This window comes from Scyliorhinus torazame, chromosome 27 (assembly GCF_047496885.1).
Source record: "Scyliorhinus torazame isolate Kashiwa2021f chromosome 27, sScyTor2.1, whole genome shotgun sequence".
In the NCBI taxonomy this organism is placed as follows: Eukaryota; Metazoa; Chordata; class Chondrichthyes; order Carcharhiniformes; family Scyliorhinidae; genus Scyliorhinus; species Scyliorhinus torazame.
Window position 1 is genome coordinate 9,259,898 of NC_092733.1, and position 23,313 is coordinate 9,283,210.

Below are 23,313 nucleotides of genomic sequence, written 5' to 3' on the forward strand. Positions count from 1 at the left end.
GATTGGTTAGAATATAAAGAATGACAGAGAATGACTATAAGGTTAATCAGGAGAAAGAAATTAGAGCATGAGAGGAAGCTAGCTAGAAATGTGAACAGGGATAGTGAGAGTTTCTACAGGTATTTAAAAGGGGAGTAAGTGAAGTGAGTGTGTCCTCTAGATTGTGACAATGAGGGGTTAATAGGAGATAATAAGGAAATGACAGCTGTAATGAATAAATATATTTCTGTCTTAATTGTAGAGGATGCAAAAAAGTTCCAGTGATAGTGGTGAATCAGGAGGTAGAAGGGAGAGAGGAATGAGGTGAAATTAAATCCACTAGGGAAGCGATATTGAGAAAACTGATGGAGCTGCAAGCTGACAAGTCTCCGGGTCCTGATGGACTTCACCCGATTGTCTTAAAAAGAGGTGGATGTGTTGAAAGTAGCAAATGTGACCCTTCTATTCAAGAAGGGAGAGAGGCAGAAAACTGGGAATTATGAGCCAGTTTGCTGTTGTGGGAACAATGTTAGAATCAATCATTAAGAAAATTGTAGCTGTGCACTTAAGAGAAACTCACGGCAATCGGGAAGAGTCAGCATGGTTTTGTGAAAGGGAAACCATGTTTAACCAATTTATCGGAGGTTTTTCAGGGAATAACATGTGCTGCGGGTAAAGGGGAGAAGGCATTTGACAAGCTGCCACATCAAAGGTTATTGTGGAAAATAAAAGCTCATGGCATTTCTGGTTACATATTAACAAGGATAGAAGATGATCTACCTGGCACAAACCAGAGTACGTATAAATGAACCCTTTTCTGATTGCAGAACGTGATGGAGGAAAGTGCTGAGGAGAGTCAACTTTTTACAATACATATCAATGACTTAGATGAGGGCAGTGAAGGCGTGGTGGCTAAATTTTCAGATGACACAAAGATAGATGGGAAAGTATGTTGTGAAGAAGACACAAGGAGATTGCCAATAGATATGGATAGGTTGAGCGAGTGGGCAAAAATCTTGCAGGTGGAGCACAATGTGAAAAACGGGAAGCTGTTCATTTTGGCAGGCATAAAAGGAAAAGAGCAAGACTTAAATGGAGAACGTCTGCAGAGTCCCGAGGTGCAGAGGGATCTGGGTGTTGTAGTGCATGAGTCAAAGATGCTAGTTGGTAGGTACAGCAAGTAATCAAGTAGGCTAATGGAATGCTATCCGTTATTAGGAGAGGAATTGAACATAAAAGTAAGGATGTGACCTTCAGTTATACAGGGCATTGATGTGATTACGTCTCAAATACTGTGAGCAGTGCTGGTCTCTTTATTTATGTACATGTGTTGAAGTCGGGCGGTTCAGAGGAGGCTTCCTAGATCGATACCTGGAATGGGCGGGTTTTTTAATGAGGAAAGGTTGGTCGGACTGGTACTGTTTACACTGGAGTTTGGAAGAGTGAGGAGGTGACCAGATAGAAGTACAGAAGATTCTGAATGGTCTCGGCCAGATGCACGTGGAAAGAATGTTTCCTCTTGTGGGGGAGTTCAAAACTTTTAAAATTAGGGCTCGCCGTCTTAGGACAGGCTGAGAAGAACTTTTTTCTCTCGGAGGATTGTGTGACTTTGGAACTCTCGGCCTCAGAAGGTGGTGGAGGTCGGGGGGGGTCACTGAATATTTTTAAGGCGGAGGCAGAGAGATTCTTGTTGGACAAAAGAATCAAAGGTTATCGGGGGCAGCCGGGAATGTGGAGTTCGAAACACAAACAGAGCAACCATGATGTTAGCGGATGGAGGAGCGGGCTCGAGGGGCCGAATGGCCTATTTCTACTCCTGCTTCGTATGTCTCCCCGAGTGGGCCCAGCCGAGCCCCGCATCGATCTACCTGTTTGTGGCTCCAACGATAAACACGTTCTTCTTGTCTGACATGCCGTCCATTTCGGTCAGGATCTGGTTGATGACTCTGTCCGCTGCCCCTCCGCCATCTCCAGCGTTCCCTCCGCGAGACTTCGCGATGGAGTCCAGCTCGTCGAAAAATAAGATACATGGGGCGGCCTGCCGAGCCTTAAAAATAGCAACAGCCAATCAGAACGTGAGCTGTTACCCCCCCCAAAAAGGCTAGATTAGGAACAGCACAACATGGAGTTTGCATTCAGCAACATTCATCCGAACTCGGGAAGACATGTGGGATGGCGATGTACATGATCCAGAAGGGCCTTCATTCCTGCTCAACTCCGTGAGCCACCTAGAGCAACCCAGTAAGCTACTCAGCTCTATCCATGGCAACCGTGGATAGACAATAAATGACACTTATTGCCAGTCACACATACCCGAGAATGAATAAAAATTTTACAATTTCTCTCAGTCTCCACTCTACCAAAACCCTTCATTTTAAATCCTTCGAGGGAGTTCAGGCCTATTGTCAAGAGCAAAGCGACCCAGGCTGCCAATCGTTTCCTGATACATAAACCCACACACATCTCTGGGATCATCTCGTAAAATCTCTGCAGCCCCCCCCCCCCCCAGTGGCTCTCTGTCCTGTTTACAATACAGTGACCAGAGGTGCACACAATGCTCGAAGTGTGGTCTAACTAACGTTTGATACAAGTGAGGTGCAACATTCTTATTTCTGAATTCCCGGCCGTCAGAAATAAAGGCTTGGGTTTGCGGACTGTTAAATCCTTCATACCTTGTCAAACACATCGCGGACGTTGGCCTCCGACTCTCCGAACCACATGGTTAGCAGCTCCGGCCCTTTGATGGAGACAAAGTTTGCCTGACACTCGCAGGCGATCGCCTTGGCCAGGAGGGTCTTACCACAACCTGGGGGGCCATAGAAAAGAACCCCACGAGAGGGAGTCATTCCGAACTTCAGAAACTTGTCTGGGTACTCCACTGGGTACTGAGGAAAGACAAAAGGGCAGGAAATCAATCCTGTGCCCACACATCCTGGCTGCTCTCTCGTCTTCCGCAAACTGGGCTCATCCAGACGTCCACCATCCCTGCGTCAATCACTCCTTGTGCTCAGTGGCTCACGTTAAAAATCGAGGGGCCACCACAAATTCTCACCCTCATTTCCAAATCCCTCCCTGGCCCCTCCCCTACCTCTGTCGCCTCCCCCAGCCCCACAACCCCCCCCCCCCCCCCCCCCCCGAGGTACCTGCACTCCTCCAATTCTGGCCTCTTGAGCATCCCCTACTTCCACCACCCCGCCGTTGGTAGCAGCACCTTCAGCTGTCTGGGGTCCCCTAGGCTCTGGGATTTCCTCCCGAAACCTCCCCACATCTTTCTCCTCCTTAAGATGCTCCTCAGTTCCTACCTCGGTGACCAAGATGGGGCGGCACCGGGGTCAGCATGGCTGGCTCACAGCACCAGGGACCCGGGTTCAATTCCAGCCTTTGGAGACTGTGCGGAGCCTGCACGTTCTCCCCGTGTCTGCGTGGGTTTCCCCCGGGTGCTCCGGTTTCCTCCCACAGTCCAGAGATGTGCAGGTTAGGTGGATTGGCCGTGCTAAATTGCCCCTCAGTGTCCAAAAGGTTAGGTGGGGTTACTGGGTTATGGGGATAGGGTGGAGGCGTGGGCGCAAGTAGGGTGCGCTTTCCAAGGGTTGGTGCAGACTCGATGGGCCGAATGGCCTCCTTCTGCACTGTGAATTCTATGATTTTATGATTCTATGATAAATTGCCCCTTAGTGTCTGTGGATGCGCAGATAAGCGGGGGAGTGGGAGTAATTAGGGTGCTGTTTAGGAGGGTCAGCACAGACTTGAAAGGTCGAATGGCCACCTCCTGCGCTGTAGGGATTCTATGGATTCTAATATTTGCATCACTTACGCTGCTACTCCGGGAAGTATCCAAACTGTGGCCGTGGGACGCTCCAGGTTTACAGCTCCGTTATTACACAACGGAGTTTGTGTGATTATTATAAACGTATGAACTTGCAGCACCCCAACACCACATCATTGAGTTCCGATAGCTTGCTGATCTCTCTCCAGAACCCTTGATGCCCAGCACTGCCACCCCCAACTCCCCTTCCCAACCCCCAAACCCCACCCCTCCCCACCACCTCGGGAAATCGAAAACTTTCCACTTGGTGGTTCAGTTCATAGAACGGCTAAGCACAGAAGGAGGCTATTCGGTCCATCGGGTCTCTGCCGGCCCTTTGGAAGAGCTATGCAGTTAGCCCCACTCTCCCCCACCTCCCCCCTAGCCACATCTTAACCCACAGCCCAGCCAGCATCTCCCCACCAAACACTCATCCAGTTCCCCACCCCCCTCACAGGCAGCCCCTCCCGGATCACGACAACTCGCGGCCTGAAACACAAAACTCCCCTCTGGCTCTTTTTGTCACTTGTTATAAATCTTTCCTGCCTTGTTTACCAGATCAAAGCTTTCCCCTTGCGGATGCAGCCATGACCTCTGATGTGCCGGAGCGTGGTTTTTTGGGGGGACTGTTTTGTTTGGCACTGACCTGCACCAGCTCCTGGAGTTCCCGTTTCACCTCGTCCAGGCCCCCAACATCTTCCCAGGTCACCGTCGGCACCTCCACCACCGTCTCCCGCAGAGCGGACGGGTTGCTTTGGCCGAGGGCCCACTGGAACACAGGAAGAGGCGGGTCACCAAGGGTCAAACAACATCGCATAGGGGCAGCGGGGTGAGGGCAGTCCTTGTAATCTACCTCTTTAACCAAGCTTCTGGCCGTTCACCTGTCCCCAATGTGGCGGGGTCCTGGAGACACGTGTGGGCCAGGCCGGAGTAAGGGTTTCCTCCCCATGAAGGACATCTGGTGGGTTTTTCAAAGAATCGACTCATTGTCACCATCACTGAGACTGATTTTTCAATTCCACAGTTAATCATTGGGTTTAACCGCTGTGAACCCACGACCCCAGACCTCCATTGTCTAACCTAGTCCATTACTAGTCCGATGACATTACCGCCACTCCGCTTGATGTCAACCTTTACAAACAGCGCTCCTGCGAAGAGCCTTCCGATGTTTCCGACTATGATAGAGATGCTATACAAATGCAAGTTGTTGTTGTATGGTAACCGCGGCGTGAGCGTGTAGCTCTCCCTCGCGCCCGATCGAGATGGTGCCCCGCGCCGGGGTCGCGCCACGCCCGGCCCGGGGCCGGACTCACCTGGAAGTCGTCCATCGTCACCGACATCGAGTTCAGGATGTCCGCGTCGATAGTCTCGTCCTCCAGGTCGATGATGCTCATCTTCTTGCGGATGGCCTGCAGCGCGGCCTCGGAGCAGAGCGCCGCCAGGTCTGCGCCCACGTGGCCGTGAGTGTCGTGGGCAATCTGCAAGCAGGAAGGTGGATTCAGGCAGAGAGAGGGAAAGGTTCGCCAGGCTGGGTCCCTGGAAGGAGGGTGTCTCGGTCGCCAGGAGTGAGCTGAGCAGAGTGGGTTGGTATTCTCTCGGGAGGTGGTCGTACAGCAAAGGGTTGCTATGGTAATCACCGAGAGGCTGTTTCCCTGATTGGGGGCCTGGAACTAGGAGGGGAGGTGGTGGGGGGGGGGGGGGGGGGGGTGTTCACAGCCTCAGGCTAAGGGCTGAGCCACTTTGTGGTATTATCATAACTATCAGCATTACATAGAACATAGTGCAGAAGGAGGCCATTCGGCCCATCGAGTCTGCACCGACCCACTTAAGCCTTCACTTCCACCTTATCCCCGTAACCCAATAACCCCTCCTAACCTTTTTGGACACTAAGGGCAATTTATTGTGGCCAATCCACCTAACCTGCATGTCTTTGGACTGTGGGAGGAAACCGGAGCACCCGGAGGAAACCCACGCAGACACGGGGAGGAAGTGCAGACTCCGCACAGACAGTGACCCAGCGGGGAATTGAACCTGGTACCCTGGCGCTGTGAAACCACAGTGCTGTCCACTTGTGCTACCATGCTGCCCAAGGGTTAATGCAGTGTTGAGAGTAGTCACTAGAGGGAGCTGCAGATACAACTATATAAAGCAGTGATGCTAGACCTTAGGGGAGGGGTGTACGCAGGAGATTGCTGGAGACGGTCATCAGAGCAGTTAGTGTGAGAAGGTTAGATTATAGTTTATACCAGTGAGTGAGATTAGCAGTAGGTGAGTGTAGTTAGATTTTATTGATCAATTCTATAATCTAATAAGGACGTGGTGTCGAAACCCAGTTTAGTAGTATAAATAAAATCATAGCTTTGTTTTAGTAAAGTCTACACTGTGGTCTTTGTGGAACACTACGCCAACTATCCTAAATAGGTAACACAAAGAACGCCACCCACCAGGCGGACATGAGAAGAACTACCTTCACTCAAGAGAGTTGAGTGTATTTGAAAATCTTACTCCAGAGCCTTGTGGCTGTTGAGTCAGAGAGTATATTAAAGATTGAGATGGATAGATTCTTGGACACAAAATTTAGGGGTCTGGGGATACAATGTGGAAAGTGAATCAAAGCGGGATACTATTTGCAGGGGCTGTGGAAGACGAGCCGGCGCAGTAGGATTAGTTGGACAGGTCTATCAAAGAGCTAGCGACAGGCTCAATGGGCTGAATGGACTGTGACGTACGATTCTCAGACAGAGGTGAATTGGTTCCAGAGAGTCAGTGACAGAGAGAAACTAGGGAACTGCTTAATTGGGAAAAAAACCAGATTTGGTACAAGAATCACGACCCCATGCTTCTCAAGTGAGTCTTTAATAAAAGTTAAGATCACTCTTTCCTCTGGCCATTGTTTCTCTCTCTCACCTCCTTCCACCATGGCCCAGCCCCCCCAATAAAGAGCATCGCTTACCCGCTCGAGATCCACATCATCTGACAGCTTCATGTTCTTAGTGTGAATCTGCAGAATCTCAAGTCTCCCAATGGAATCAGGAATTCCAATATCAATTTCCCGGTCAAAGCGACCTGTCACAATACAGAGAGAGAGAGAGAGAGAGAGAAAGAGAGAGAAAGAGAGAGACTAGTGATCAGTCGTTCAGGGAGAAGTCACCTTGCAGCAACTCCGAGCAGGAGCTGGGCGTATGCAGGCCCATTGATTCGAACCTGAAGAGATGATTCAGGCAGAAACACTCTCCATTGCGGCCCGAGAAGCTCTTGGAAACAGCAGTGTGTCCTCAGACCGCACTGACGCCACGTTTAGCCTGCCCAGGGGGAAACAGAGGACCTATCGATCCCACACCCAGTGGGGGTTCCCCTGTCTGGGTCTGCTATCGGCTCTGTCATTGAGATTATGAATGGACAGCAAACTCCATTGCTGTTGTAGTTATGTGACCACCAGGGTGTCCCTGGGGGAGACCAGAACTAGGGGGACACGGTTTAAAATTCAGGGGTCTCCCTGAAACAGAGACGGAGGGGGAGGGGGGGGGGGGAATAATGTTCTGTGGGGGCTGTGTGTCTTTGGAACTCTATTGCCCAGAGTGCTGTGGAGGCAGAGTCAATGATTATATTTAAGGCAGAGTGAGATGGATTGCCGATTAACAAGGGGGCGAAAGGTTATCGGGGGGTGTAATAATCCACAGGAGGCAGGGGTACCGTCACTACACCAGGAGTTATTTGCAATAACTATATCCAAGAGCAGCTCCCAACAGTGCTACTAGCATTCCTGTCAACGTAAGACTCCCTCACAAAAGAGAGAGAGAGAGAATTACAGGGGGTCAGCTGGAATGTGGGGTTGAGGGAGGGCCAATCAGCCAATGATCTTATTGAATGGTGGAGCAGTCTCGAGGGGCCAAGTGGCCAACTCCTGCCCCCAGTTTGAATGTTGGTATGTATGTGGTGAACTATTTGGAAGCTGATGCAGACCAAGCCTGAGGCCTAGCTACTACCACAACTCAAAACATAATCTGACAATGGAGGGAAATCTCATCATCGACACACACTCCTCGATGCAGCGAGTTGTTCAACCTCTAAGAGAGGGCTTTGGTTAAGGAAGTGCTTGTCGACGAGTTGCTCGGGCTGTCGAGGACCCCACAACTCAGCATGCCCTCGTATCTCACCTCCAATCTGCCTCAGGCACCCGGAGAGCTAGCAGATTTACTCAGTGGCTTACCGAATCTCCTGAGGGCCGGGTCAATGCTGTTCGGCCTGTTGGTCGCAGCTATCACTATGACATGAGCACGCTGCTTCAATCCATCCATTAGGGTCAGGAGCTGAGAGACAATGCGACGCTCCACCTCACCATGGGTCTGGAGGTAAAGAAAGGTGGGGAGGGGAAAGGAAGAGAGAGAGAGACGCCGAGAGGGAGAGACAGGCAGACAGACAGAGAGATAGAGAGACAGAGAGAGAGCGACAGAGAGAGAGAGAGAGAGAGAGAGACGGAGAGAGACAGAGAGACAGAGAAGAGAGAGAGACACAAAAAGAGAGAGAGAGAGACAGAGAAGAGAGAGAGTGAAGAGAGAGACACAGAAAGAGGCAGAGAGAGGCAGAGGGAGGCAGAGGGAGGCAGAGGGAGGCAGAGGGAGGCAGAGGGAGGCAGAGGGAGGCAGAGGGAGGCAGAGGGAGACAGAGGGAGACAGAGGGAGACAGAGGGAGACAGAGGGAGACAGAGGGAGACAGAGGGAGACAGAGGGAGACAGAGGGAGACAGAGGGAGACAGAGGGAGACAGAGGGAGACAGAGGGAGACAGAGGGAGACAGAGGGAGACAGAGGGAGACAGAGGGAGACAGAGGGAGACAGAGGGAGACAGAGGGAGACAGAGGGAGACAGAGGGAGACAGAGGGAGACAGAGGGAGACAGAGGGAGACAGAGGGACAGAGGGAGACAGAGGGAGACAGAGGGAGACAGAGGGAGACAGAGGGAGACAGAGGGAGAGACAGAGAGAGAGACAGAGAGAGAGACAGAGAGAGAGACAGAGAGAGAGACAGAGAGAGAAGGAGAGAGAGAAGGAGAGAGAGAAGGAGAGAGAGAAGGAGAGAGAGAAGGAGAGAGAGAAGGAGAGAGAGAAGGAGAGACAGAAGGAGAGAGAGAAGGAGAGACAGAAGGAGAGACAGAAGGAGAGACAGAAGGAGAGACAGAAGGAGAGACAGAAGGAGAGACAGAAGGAGAGACAGAAGGAGAGACAGAAGGAGAGACAGCAGGAGAGACAGAAGGAGAGACAGAAGGAGAGACAGAAGGAGAGACAGAAGGAGAGACAGAAGGAGAGACAGAAGGAGAGACAGAAGGCGAGACAGAAGGAGAGACAGAAGGAGAGACAGAAGGAGAGACAGAGCCACAGAGAGAGACAGAGCGAAAGAGACAGAGAAGTGAGCCAGCGAGACAGAGAGAGAGAGAGACAGAGCGAGAGACAAAGAGAGGGAGAGAGAGAGAGAGACAGAGAGGGAGGGAGACAGAGAGGGAAACGACCAAATCCTTTAATCATCTTGAACATCTCAATTCAATGACCAAAATAAAATGAATTCAAATGTCACCATCTGTCATGGCGTGATTTGAACCTGTGCCCCCAGAGCATTACGCTGGTCTCCGGATTACTGGTCCAGCAACAATACCACCAGGCCAACGCCTCCCTAATGTGTACAATAATGGGGTTAGTGTCCCAGCCTCTGAGCCTGGAGCTCCGGGTCCCATCCCTGGACCTGATGGCCGAGGAAAGTACGTCCGTAAAGCGGCCAAACCGGTGGAACATCGACCTACAATATCCTTCCACAGAACACCAAGCTGTGCAGAGCGGGAGAGAGTCCTGCTCACCCACACTGGCATGATAAGCCTCTGGGTGGACAGGCTAGCAGCCTGTTCTAGGGAGAAGTAGCGATGGAATCAGGTGAAATTCTTCTTTATTCACCACTGGGGGTGGGGGGGGGGGGGGGGGGGGGGGGTGGTTGTATCCTGCTGGAAATGAACCCCCGGTTTGGATTTGCAACTATTAGCGTTACCTTCTCCCTCTTCGGGGCAATGGCATCAAGCTCATCAATGAAGATAATGGCCGGTGCATTCTTCTCTGCCTCTTCAAACGCCTTCCTCAGGTTACTCTCCGACTCCCCGGCTAGCTTGCTCATAATCTCAGGGCCTGTGCAACATGGAAGCGACAGCACCGTTCAAAGAAACACCTTGATCACAAAGCATTAGTCAGACACTTCATGGCTTCTTTTGGTTTGAATGCATTCGGAGGATTTGTCACCAGTTACTACCTGAATCTCGTTCTCCTGAGAACAAGTGCTGATTGGTCTTTCAGTAACTATTGTACAAGCTGCTTAGGCCATTCGAGGAGACATTAAACCTAGAATTTCCATTTATAACAGCAATGGTAACCTGTTCAGGTCATAAGACTGCTTACAGCATAGGTTGTCGTCGTTCGGCCCATCAAACCCATGCCAGCTCTCTGCAGAATGATCTAGTCAGTCCCACTCCCTCACTCTATCCCCTGTAGCTCTGCAAGTTCAGTTCCCTCAAATGCCCATTCAACTTCCTTTTGAAATTATTCATCGCCTTTGCAAGTTCCAAATCATTGCCACTCGCTGTGCAAAAGAATTCTACCTCATATTTCCCTCCTGCATCTCTTCCTCAAAAACCTTAACCTGCTATCTCTTCACAAGAACATAAGAACCAGGAGCAGGAGTGGGCCATTCAGCCCCTCGAGCCCGCTCCGCCATTCAAATTTCATTATGGCTGATCTCATCTTGACCTCAAACCCACTTTCTTGCCTAATTTCATAGATACATAGAAGATAGGAGCAGGAGGCCGCCTTTTGGCCCGTCGAGCCTGCTCCGCCATTCATCACCATCATGGCTGATCATCCAACTCAATAGCCTAATCCTGCTTTCTCCCCATTGCCTTTGATCCCATTCTCCCCAAGTGCTATATCCAGTCGCCTCTTGAATATATTCAATGTTTTAGCATCAACTACTTCCTGTGGTAATGAATTCCACAGGCTCAGCACTCTTTGTGTGAAGAAGTGTCTCCTTATCTCTGTCCGAAATGGTTTACCCTGAATCCTCAGGCTGTGACCCCTGGTTCTGGACACACCCATCATTGGTAACATCTTCCCTGCATCTACCCTGTCTAGTCCTGTTAGAATTTTATAGTCTCTATGAGATCCCCCCTCATTCTTCTGAACTCCAGCGAGAACAATCCCAACCTAGTCAATCTCTCCTCATATTACAGTCCCGCCATCCCTGGAATCAGTCTGGTAAACCTTCGCTGCTCTCCATCGAGAGCAAGAACATCCTTCCTCAGAGGAGGAGACCAAAACTGCCCACAATACTCCAAGTGTGGCCTCACCAAGGTCCTGTACAATTGCAGCAACACAACCCTGCTTCTATACTCGAAACCTCTTGCAATGAAGGCCAACATACCATTAGCCTTCTTTACCGCCTGCTGCACCTGCATGCTTACCTTCAGCGACTGGTGCACAAGGACACCCAGGTCCCGCTGCACACTCCCCTCTCCCAGTTTACAACCATTCAGGTAGTAATCAGCCTTCCTGATTTTGCTTCCAAAATGAATAACCTCACACTTATCCAAATTATACTGCATCTGCCATTGATTTGCCCACTCGCCCAACCTGTCCAGATCATGCTGTAGGATCCCTGCATCCTCGTCACAGTTCACCCTCTCCATAACCCTTCACCCCAGACTCCTCACAGACAGTGACCCAGTGGGGAATCGAACCTGGGACCCTGGCGCTGTGAAGCCACAGTGCTAGCCACTTGTGCTACCGTGCTGCCCATTCCAACCGATTCCCCCACCGAGCGATGCAGCTGAAGCCTCTCGTCTCTTTGGCACCCTCCCTCACAACCTTCCACAAGCGTGGCAACCAGATCCAGATACAAAGGTCCAGCTGTGGCCCCAGATTGGATTTCCAGCGGCACGCAACCACAGATATAATTCTAAAGCACTAGTCTGAGGTTGCTCACTGCGGTGATTAATGAGGCACAATCTGGGCTGTGGTATGAGGTCAAACTCTGCTGGAGATTGGTGGGACCACATCTTGAATTCCTTGGGCAGTGTTTGGTCTTATTTGGGAAGGATGCAGGAGATGATGAGGAGAACCCTTTTCTCTCTGAGGGGTGTGCGACTCTCTGCCTCAAGGGGGCGGGCGTCATTGAATATTTTTAAGGCAGAGGTAGATAGGTTCTTGTCAGTCAAGGGAATCAAAGAGGTTGATGGGAATGTGGCGCGCGAAACACAAACAGGATCTTATCGAATCGCGGAGCAGGTGTGAGGGGCCGAATGGCCTTCTCCTGTTCCCATTTCGCACGTTCGAGTGAGGTTCCCCACCTGGTGAAGGACTGCGCTCCCAGGAGGATGGACCCTTCAGCATGGGGACGGATCAATCATGATCTAATTGAATGGTGAACGTGGATTTGATGGACTGAATGGCCCCCTCCTGGTCCTAGATAAGGAGCCTGCGCAAGCACAGGCTCAGTCCACATCATGCTGCCTGGAGCACTCTGGCCATCACGCATTGCTGATGTGGCATGTCCACCCCCCAGCTGTAGAGGAATCCCAGATGTACAGCTCCTGTAGAAGACATGAGGAGGATGTTCTGGAATGCATTGCCTATGAGTGTGGTGAAAGCGGGGTTGAGTGGTAACTTTCAGAGTTCAAGGACGTGGAAGACATAAGTTGCGGAACCGTAGAGGATGAGTGAGTGGGGGGGGGGGGGGGGGGGGGGGGGGGGTCTAATTCTACAAAGAGTTGGAATAGGGGCGATGTGGGGCCTTTCCTTCTGTGCTGTCTGGTACTACGGTCCCCAATGGTTTATTTGGATGCCAGGCTATTGCGTACTCTTCGAATGAGCTGTTTGATACAACTTCCTCACGGAAGCGCTTCAGAGGTTATATTTTCCGGGGTACGCCACTGCAGTTTTGGTGGCACCTCTTCGACTGTGAATGGAGGAGGTTAAGAGCTGGCCTTTCAGAGATGGGTGACGGCTGTGGGTAGGCGGGCGGAGGGGAGGAAGCTAAACCTCAAGGATTACTTCGAAAGGAAACGGCAGGAGTAAGATCAGGAAGGTGGGGTTAAACTGGTGGAAGGTAAATGTAGGAGGAGAGATCAGGAACCTCAACTTCACAATGACACACGGGACAGGTATTCAGGGTGGAGGGGCCAACCAGATAGACAACATTGGCCCCCTTCCGCATGCTGCTAGATACTCGGGTCGAGATAACTGGCAGGTGCTTCGAGATAGACCAGCTGAGGTGGCCGAATAGCCTCTCTCATCCGAGAGGCTTTCGTGATCTGCCGCCAAGGACTGGAGGCACAGAGTCAGTCGTTTCCATCTCACCGTTGATAAGAAAGAAGAATGCTCCGGTTTCGTTGGCCACAGCCCGGGCAACTAGCGTCTTCCCAGTCCCTGGGGGTCCGTACAGCAAGATCCCACGAGGAGGCTGCACCAAATTTAAAACAAAATGGTGCGTTAACACAAGTTTGTGTTGTAAAGCTTCATAGAGACTCCCCCCCCCCCCCCCCCCCCCCCCACCCCCCCCCCCTCCCGTCTAACCCTGTTACCTTAGCAACGGAACCCCTCTACTAGTAATTATGGTCCAGAAACAAAGTTTTGATCCCCCCCAACCCAATGATAGTGCCATAGCAACAGAACCAGGCACAAGAGGCCTTTTATCTCCTGGTGTATCTCTAGGGGTCAGCGCGAAATCTTTGATAGTGACCAGGTGCATATTGCTGAAAAAAAGAGACAGGCTGTCGAAGCTCTTCATCTAGCACTCATCTGACAAAAGCAAGAAAACTAAATTTCATACAATCATGACAATTTATCCTATAGGAGAGGGTGCTGATTGGTTGGACAGTTGACTCTCTTTGGCCGAGGCTCTTCCCTGCAGTATAAATTGTTGTGACTGTTTGAAATTTGGCATTCTTGCCTTTGTCCTGATGAGGTGGAAAGCTTCGACAACACGACTCTTTTCAACAATATTCAAGTTCTGTATTCCCAAGCGACTGAGAGATGGTTTTCATAGAATCCCTGCTGTACAGGAGGTCGTCATTAGGCCCATCGAGTCGGCCCCACCCTCCGAAAGAGAACCCTACCGAGGACCACGGCCCCACCCTATCCCCGTAACCCCATCGAACCATTCAACACTGTAGGGCAATTTAGCCCAGCCAATCCACCTAACCTGTCCATCTTTGGATTGTGGGAGGAAACCGGAGCACCCGGAGGAAACCCACGCAGACTCGGGGAGGAAGTCACCGTGAGGGAATGAGTAAACCCGGGGAGAACGTCCGCCAAGTGCTGGCGACACTAACCTTCACTCCGATGGCTTTGAAGAGGGCCGGGTGGCGCAGAGGCAGTTCCACCATCTCCTTGATTTGTGCCAGCTGCTTGCGGCAGCCTCCGATGTCATCGTACCCGACATCGTTCAAATTCTCCTCCTCGTCCTGGCAAACCACAGAATAGTGAACACACCTGTATTCGCATGGCGCCTGTCACAACCCCCAGATATTCCCAAGGCACTATCCAGCACATGGGGTGCATCTGCAGTCCAGTGGCTGTTGCAACGTGAGAAACATGGCAACCAATTTATGCACAGCAAGCTCCTGCAAACAGCAATGGTGCAGTCAGTGGAGGATGGCTATTTGAGTGATGTTGGTGGAGGGATAAATATTGGCTAGGGCACTGGGACAAACTAATTTCCTTTTCCACAGAATACTGGAGTGGGATCTTTTACATCCAGCCAAGAGGGCCTCGATCTAACATCTCTTCCCAAAGGTGGCACCTCCGACAGTGCAGCACTCCCTCAGAGCTGGACCAGGGGAGGGGGGTGTCAGCCTGGATTTTGCATTCAACTCTCTGGGATGTGGGGCTTCAAACCTTCCGACTCAGAGCCAGGTTACCCTCTTGAGCCATGGTGATTGGGACAGTCTGGGTTTAAGAGAGTGTTGTGTTAGGAGATGCTCTCAGGTTGCTAACCTCCACGTATAGCCAGATCCCGGCGGCCGTCAGCCCTGTGCAAGGAGGGGAGATGGGTAGCCACAGTGGAAGCAAAGGTTTTGGAATGATCCATTCTGCGTTTGTGAAAATAATACATTGTTTTGGTCTTCAATTTAACCTTTCTGATCGATTTTATCAATATTACTAAGGTCGGTGGGTGAGATTTCGCTCTGCAAATATGCCATCCCATGATATCTTCATGTAGAATTACTGTAAGAAAAGGTGGGTTGGTTAGCTCAGTTGGCTGGATTGAGACGGGGGGGGGGGGGGGGGGGGGTGAATTGCCGAAGGCTCCACCTTCTCCATCTTGCCCTTCGCCCCGAGGGTGTGGCGGCTCTCAGGTTAACCGCCAGTCGTCGCTCCGCATCTCCCTCTCACACAAAGGGAAAAGCAGCCCGTGGTGCTGAGGGACTGTGGCGACATTTAGGATTTAGAATGATAGACAATCGGACGGAGGCAGGGCGGATTATTCAGGCCATGGACCCTGCTGCACCACTCAGTAAAACCAGGGCTGATGCTCAGCTTCTTCGCCCTCTCCTCAAACCCATCGACTCCCTAAAACACCAAAAATCTCTATCGCAAACTTAAATGTGTTCAACCGGTGGGGGCTTCCTTATCTTCCTGGGGTAGAGAATCCAAGGATTCACAAGTTCCCTTTGAGTGAAGTATGTCTCAGATAAGAAGCCAATCATTTTGTCCCAGATACCCGTGGCCAGGGTAAACACGCTCTCAGTATCCACCGTGTCAACTCTCTTCATGCTCGTGTGTGTTCCAATGATCCCCTCTCGACCTACCAGATTCCAGAGGAGATAGGCCCAATTTACTCTCATCATCGCAGACACCAATTCAAGGAGCCTTCGCTGCACGCCCTCCGTTGCCAGTAATCATACAACTGCTACAGTGCGGAAGGAGGTCATTCGGCCCATCGAGTCTGTCCCCACCCTCTGAGAGAGCACCCCACCCACTCGCCATGTTATACGCAGTGTTTCAGCTGGGCTGCTGCCCAGTCTGAGGCGGTGCAGGTCAGGAGCTGGTCTGATTGGAGAATGGGCTGCTGGGAAATGAGGTCTGACGTCTCCCCGGCCCTTGGCACCAACCGTTTCAGCAAATGGGGGAGGCGGCAGAATTATTCACAGGAACATTCGCTGCGCAAAGCTCCTTTATGCAACTTGCACACCTCCCTCCGCAGTCCATGCTCTCCCTTCCCTCACACTCCATTCCCCTCCTTCTCGGTGTACAGAGGCAGGCCAGTCAGCCCATGCTGCCATTCCTGCTCCACATGAACCCCTCCCCCTCCCACATCAGTTCACCCTATCAGTGTATCCTTCTATCCCTTTCTCTTGCTTGTGTTTATCGAGCTTCCCCCGAGGTAGCCTCGGTACAATTTACCCCAACCACTGGTAGCGGCTTCCACAACCTCCCCTCTCTCTGGGTAAAGAATTGACCTGTTTGCCTCTGCTCAATGGGTGCTGCACCGCCCTCCCCCTCTCCTCCTCGCCCCCGTCCCCAAGCCTAAGATTGAGGTGCGATACCCAGGACTGAACGCAATGGCCTTGACAGTGCTCTCACCCGAGCTTTGTCCAACCGCAGCATAACCGCGTTCCGGCCTCTCGATTTAAAGGTCAACATTTAACTCGATACATAACGGAGCAACATCTGTATCAATGTCCCAGACCAACATTGTCCCAGTAGGAACACTTCCCAGCTGTCTCCGCAGGCAATGGCCCTTCGATCCAGGGTCTTGGGAGTCCGACACGTTACCCTTGAGGGGCTAAGATGTGCGACCAGCAGAGGGCGTCCTTACCTCTCGTTTGATTGGCTCTCCCTCGCAGTGGAGAATAGTATCGGGAGCCACAATGCAATGGGGTGCCGGGTCCGTTTCCACCACCTTGAACTCGAGGGCCCGCATCCCCCCCCGGATTAGGAAGATGTCCCCTGTAAAACACACAACAGAGTCAGGGTGGAGCCACCGCCCATCCGGGCCACACCCCCCCACACAGGCCTCGGCAGTCATTCAGAGCAGTAGTGTCCAAATTTTGACCTCCGGGTTAGCAAGGAAGGAAATAAGGAGGGAGGAGGAATAGGCCATGTGAGTCTGCTCCACCATTCAGTCATCCCGGATTTTCAACTTCAACGCCATTCGCCTCAGAACTACATTAAACGGTTGAGCACCTACAGCCATCTGGGGAAGGGAATTCCAAAGATCCTCAACACTCTCGAGTGAGGAAATGTCGCCCCCCCCCCCCCCGCCCCCCACGGAGAGCTGACTGGTGGTGGTTTAACCCGAGGGTCACCACACCTCAGGCGAGGGACAAGGTTGAGAAGGCGGGGCCTTCGCGAATAACCTCAGCCGGTACGGGAATTGAACCCGGGCTGCTGGCTTCGCTCACGCGTCACAAACCAGCTCTCTCGCCCACTGTGCTAAACCCGCCCTCAATTACAGAGGCCTATCAACCAGAAATGGCCAACTCACTGTTGGGCAAATGACAGATTAGGCTTTTGCGGGGGAGGGTGTGTGTGGTATTATCATAAATGTAAGAACTGCAAGGGTTAACAAAATGTAGAACTCAACCACTAGAGGGTGCTAGATGGACAAGTACATAAGACATTGATTGATGCTAAGCCTTATGGGTGAGAGGTTGAGGAGAAGGTTGGAGAGCAGACTGAAGGAAAGATAGTGTGAGTGAGAGCAGATCATAGTTAATGTTATAGTGAAGAGATTAGTAGTAGATGAGTGTAGATTATATGTTTATTATCAACTGTATTATCTAGGAGTAAGTGTTGAATCCAAATTAGTAGCGTTAATAAATTTTTAGCTTTGTCCAAGTTAAAGCTATTTTGTGGTCTTTGTGAACACTACGCCAACCATCCTGAATTTAGCAACACACAGAACACCACAGGGGGGTGGGGGCTTCTGCATTTGAACAGATTGATGAAGATACTCGTTGTACAGGCCACAGCATGTTGAAGAGTTTCGCACATTCAGCAGCTCACGGACGAACCTCTCGGGAAGATCGTTTCGGGAATAAAAAGGACGCAATTGCTGCCATGCTTATTTTGACCTGTCCAGGAGACACTGTGGCCTGTGGCTACATCTTTCTGCCGTGAATCTCTCCATTATCGGACAGACCTGAACCCAGAATAAATTGAATGCTTACAAATATAACCCATTACACAAAACCTTAAATGTATCGTACAGTGCTTCAGAGGTACGCTACGCTGCCTTCTCTATGTTGCGCCCCACCTGGTGTTCATTTGGTGCCTGACCACGCCAGTTTTGAACAGTAATTGTCATATGTTACCAGACAATTGGTATGTTTTATACGGTAACACGAAAGATGCCGGAAATCTGAAATATAAACCGGAAAATGGCAGCAATTGCTTTGCAGCACCCACGGTGAAAGAGATTGAGTTACTATTTCATCAGGACGGGGAAACTTTGGCAGTTGTCGGTCGTGCGGAAGGTCAGTCCGATCGGAAACATTCGCTCGGTCTCCCTCTCTCTCCAGCTGGTGCTGTTGGGCGCGAGGAACCTGTGCAGCATTTTCAGTTTTGTGGCATTATCATAACTGTAAGAATCGCAAGGGTTAATGACATGTCTAGAGTAGCCACTAGGGGGAGCTACAGATACAAGTATATGAGGCATTGATGCTAAGCCTTGTGGGGGAGAGTTAGCTAGAGATCAGAAGTATTGTTAGTGTGAGGCAGAGCAGATTAGTTTATACCAGTATTAAGATTAGTTGTAGATGAGTGTAGTTTACATGTTATTTAGAGGTATGTGTCAAATCCAAATTAATAGAGTTAATAAATTTATAGCTTTGTTTCAGTTAAAGCTATTTTGTGGTCTGTGTGAACATTATGCTAACCATCCTGAATTAAACAGTACAAAGAATACCACAGGTTTGTGATTCATCCAGAATCTGGTGGTTGTTCTGTTTGTTAACTGGGATGTTCCAATATAGTGAACGCGGCCACCAAATTCCTAGCGGGGATCGTGCAAACCTGCTGCATGTGGGTCGCCCCTACCTTTGTGGACGGGTCGATAGGCTTCCAGGAAGTAGGGCTTCAGGTAAACTTCAAACAGGTTCCCAGTTAGTCCTTCGATAGTGTCGTCGATGGGCAGCACGTGAATTCGCTTTCCGTATTTCACATCCGGACACGCCTGAATGCTGCAGGGCGACAATGTGACAATTAACGGGCGACGCCACGGCAGCCAATCCACTGCTTTTGAGTTAACCATGTGCTCCGGGGAGCTGGAGGAGTCAGCGCCTCAGTGAGTCCTCAGTGTCCCATCGCTCCACCATTCACAGCCGGGCCGGCCTTCAGCCGCCTGGGGTCTCAGCTCTGGCAACTCCTCTCTAAACATCTTCACCTCAGTCTCCTCACAACAGCATAAGAACCAGGAGCAGGCGAGGGCTATTCAGCCTCTCAAGCCCCTCGAGCTCCCTCCGCCATTCAATGTGATCATGGCTGATCTTCTCTCGGCCTTAACACCACAGTCCTGCCCGTTCTCCATAACCCTTTGCCCCATTACTTCTTTTTAATAAGTTCAGAGTACCCAATTATCTTTTTTCCAATTAAGGGGCAATTTAGCGTGGCCAATCCACCTAGCCTGCACATCTTTGGGTTGTGGGGGTGAGACCCACGCAGACACGGGGAGAATGTGCAAACTCCACACGGACAGGGCCGGGATCGAACCCGGGGCCTCGGCGCTGTGAGGCAGCAGTGCTAACCACTGCGCTCCTCATCTGTGGAATCAATCTCGTGAAACTCCACTGAACTGCCTGTAATGCAACTACATCCCTCCTTAAATAAGGGGACCAAAACAGTGCACAATACTCCTGGTGCGGTCTCACCAGTGCCGTGTACAGTGCCAACAACTTCCTTACCTTTATCCTCTATTCCTTTAGCTATAAATGCCAACATTCCATTTGCCTTCCTTATTTCCTGTTGCACCTGCATGCTCGTTTTCTGCGATTCACGCACTAGGGCACCCCGATCCCTCTGCACTGAAGCACTCTGACGTCTCTCCCCCATTCAGATAATAAGTTGCTTTTCCATTTTGCCGAGCAAAATGCATGAGCTCACACTTATCCACGTTAAACTCCAGCTGCCGCACCTTGGCCCACTCTCCCAACCTAACCATGTCCATTTGTAAATTCCTTATTTCCTTGTTGCAACTTACCGTCCCACCTATTTTATTGCGATATTTCTTAAACCTTTTTACTGGGTTGGGGGGGGGGGGGGGGGTCGCCCCTTGTGACCCGGTCCCCCTTCCCCGCAGCTCGTTCATGCTCCGTGCCGTACCTCACCACATCACCCAGTCGGACTCGCAGGTTATTCCGGGAGACCCTGCTGATGCGGATTCTCTCCTCGCCGCAGGTCTCGTCCGACAGGACGATGCAGACCGTCTCCCGCCGCTTCTTCCCTTTCAGCATCACCGTGTCGCCTCGGAAAAGTTGCAGCTCGTCCATTTTAACCTGCAGCAAAAAAAAAAAAAAAGGTCGAGGTGGTAACAAGGCCGCGGGGGGTACAGTCAACCCCCGCCACTCACGGGACGGGACGGGGGCCGGGGGGGGGGGGGGAATTCCCCCTCCTCCCCCCCCCCCTGCAGAATCTCACAAACTGGGGGGACATGCTTCCGAACGGGACTCAATTGGATGGGGTCCCAGCCACACGAGGGCGCCATTGGTTTGGGTAGTAATGCGGTGCAGTACCTGCATACAACAGATAGGGGGAGGCTCTGAGCAACACGAGTGGCCCTCCAGCCCTGCCTCATCGGCGTCCCCTTCTGGTCGAGGTGGGAACTGCCAATTCGAGATGGGGAAAGAGTGGGTGCCTCAACGCGAAGGAGACAGAGGTGAGTGACAGAAGGCTGCTTTAGTGACTGGAATCCAGTGTCCAGTGGCGTACCACAGGGATCTGTGCGGCGCCCCCTGTTCTCTCTTGGGTAGTCCCTCAGGGTTGAGGATGACTTGCTTCCACTCCAAGGAGGTGGTTCTGCGGTGGCTGAATAGTCCGATCCTGGAGCCGCAGACTCTGCCACAGGTTGGGCAGGGGGTGTTTGATGGGGTGAGTGGGACGCTCTGGATTCTGCGCTCCCCTTCCGCTGCTTGGCCCCCGTGTGCTCCGCCCTGCGACGCTCGAGGTGATTGACGCCTTTGCGGATGCTTCTTCTCCAGTTTGTGCGTTCTGAGGCAAGCGACTGCCACCTGTCGATGGGGGTGTTGCATTTATTGAGGGAGGTTTTCAGAGTATCCTTGTGGTGTTTCCTCTGCCCTCCTAGTGATCGCTTGCCATTGCGGAGCTCGGAGTAGAGCACTTGTTTCGGGAGTCTGGTGTCGGGCATGCGGGCAATGTGGCCCGGCCCATCGCAGCTGGTCAAGCGTGACCTGTGCCTCGATACTGGGGATACCGGCCTGGGAGAGGACCCTCACATTGGTACGGCTATTCTGCCAGTGGATTTGCAGGATTTTGCGGAGGCAACATTGGTGATATCTCAACAGGGAGTTGAAGTGTCTGCTGTACATTGTCCATGTTTCTGATGCACACAGGAGGGCAGGGACCAGGGCTGCTCTGTACACCATGAGCTTGGTGCTGGGTGTGAGGTCTCGGTGTTCGAACACTCTGTTCCTCAGGCGCCTGAAGACTGCACTGACGCATTGGAGTCGATGCTGGAGTTCGTCGTCAGTATCTGCTCGCACCAAGAGGAGGATCCCGCGGTCTGGGAAATGATCCACGTTGTTCAGGGACTCACCGTGGATTTTGACGGGTTGAGGGGCGGTTGTGCGTGCCAGGAGCGGGCTGGTAGAGAGCCTTTGTTTTCCGGATGTTTAGCCTGAGGCCCATTCTCTCACTTGCCTGGGTGAATGTGTCGACGATGGTTTGTAGCTTGGCCTGTGAGTGTGAGCACACACTGGCGTCGCCTGCGTACTGCAGCTCGATCAGAGGTTGGGGTGAGCTTGGTTCTGGCCTGGAGGAGTGGGAGGTTGAACAGCTTCCTGCCTGTCCAGTCGGTTCCCTCCACTCCAGCGGGGAGCTTCAGGGTTGGAGTGTTGCTGCGAGGGAGACGGAGAAGAGCGTTGGTGCGATGACGCAGCCCTGAGTGACCCCAGTTTGCACACGTATTGGATCTGTGGTGGTTCTATTGGGTGGGGTCCCATGTCCCATGGAGGCGGAGAACGACGAATTTCTGCGGGCAGCCGAATTTGAGGAGGATGTTCCACAGGCCCGCACGGTTGACAGAGTCGAAGGCCTTTGTGTGAGCGAAGAAGGCCGTGTACAGAGGTTGATGCTGCTCCCGGCACCTTTCCTGGATTTGTCGCGCGCTGAAGATCATGTCCATGGAGCGTCTTGATGCGCGGAAGCCGCACTGAGACCCAGGGTGGAGCTCTTCAGGCACAGGGAGGAGGTGGTTGAGGGGGATTCTCACGATGACCTTTCCTGTGGCAGAGAATAGGGACATCCCTCTGTAATCCAGTGTCCAGTGGTGTATCACAGGGATCTGTACTGGGGCCCCTGTCGTTTGTCATTTATACAAATGACATTGCTGACTATGTGGGTGGTAGGATCAGTAAGTTTTCGGATGACACAAAGATTGGCCGGGTGGTTAACAATGAGGTTCAGTGTCTTGGGTTACAGGAAGATATAGACGGGAGGGTCAAATGGGCGGATAAGTGGCAGATGGAATGTAACCCTGAAAAGTTGATACACTTTGGAAGGAGTAATGTGACAAGGAAATTATCAGTGAATGGCCTGACATAGAACATAGAACATAACAGCGCAGTACAGGCCCTTCGGCCGTCGATGTTGCGCTGACCTGTGAAACCACTCTAAAGCCCATCTACACTATTCCCTTATCGTCCATATGTCTATCCAATGACCATTTGAATGCCCTTAGTGTTGGCGAGTCCAGTACTGTTGCAGGCAGGGCATTCCACGCCCTTACTACTCTCTGCGTAAAGAACCTACCTCTGACATCTGTCTTATATCTATCTCCCCTCAATTTAAAGCTATGTCCCCTCGTGCCAGACATCACCATCCGAGGAAAAAGGCTCTCACTGTCCACCCTATCCAATCCTCTGATCATCTTTCTTGTATGCCTCAATTAAGTCACCTCTTAACCTTCTTCTCTCTAACGAAAACAGCCTCAAGTCCCTCAGCCTTTCCTCATAAGATCTTCCCTCCATACCAGGCAACATTCTGGTAAATTTCCTCTGCACCCTTTCCAATGCTTCCACATCCTTCCTATAATGCGGTGACCAGAATTGCACGCAATACTCCAAATGCGGCCGCACCAGAGTTTTGTACAGCTGCAACATGACTTCATGGCTCCGAAACTCAATCCCTCTACCAATAAAAGCTAACACACCGTACGCCTTCTTAACAACTCTCTCAACCCGAGTGGCAACTTTCAGGGATCTATGTACATGGACACCGAGATCTCTCTGCTCATCCACACTGCCAAGAATCTTACCATTAGCCCAGT

At 51.5% G+C, this 23,313-nt stretch overlaps 1 protein-coding gene across 4 annotated transcripts in view; it reads right to left on the reverse strand.

The window, feature by feature from the left end:
- The window catches only part of LOC140403188 (transitional endoplasmic reticulum ATPase-like), a 50,395-nt gene that overhangs the window by 18,406 nt on the left and 8,676 nt on the right, over nt 1-23,313 (reverse strand). For all 4 annotated transcript variants that reach the window (XM_072490926.1, XM_072490922.1, XM_072490923.1 and 1 more), the window contains exons 3-14: nt 20,133-20,305; nt 18,852-18,994; nt 16,630-16,760; nt 14,141-14,272; nt 13,167-13,269; nt 9,814-9,947; nt 7,995-8,130; nt 6,738-6,850; nt 5,098-5,262; nt 4,431-4,553; nt 2,652-2,864; nt 1,848-2,026 (exon numbers count right to left, since the gene is read on the reverse strand). In XM_072490926.1, the coding sequence (XP_072347027.1) occupies nt 1,848-2,026; nt 2,652-2,864; nt 4,431-4,553; nt 5,098-5,262; nt 6,738-6,850; nt 7,995-8,130; nt 9,814-9,947; nt 13,167-13,269; nt 14,141-14,272; nt 16,630-16,760; nt 18,852-18,994; nt 20,133-20,305 (1,745 nt within the window). The remainder of the gene's footprint in view (nt 1-1,847; nt 2,027-2,651; nt 2,865-4,430; nt 4,554-5,097; nt 5,263-6,737; nt 6,851-7,994; nt 8,131-9,813; nt 9,948-13,166; nt 13,270-14,140; nt 14,273-16,629; nt 16,761-18,851; nt 18,995-20,132; nt 20,306-23,313) is intronic.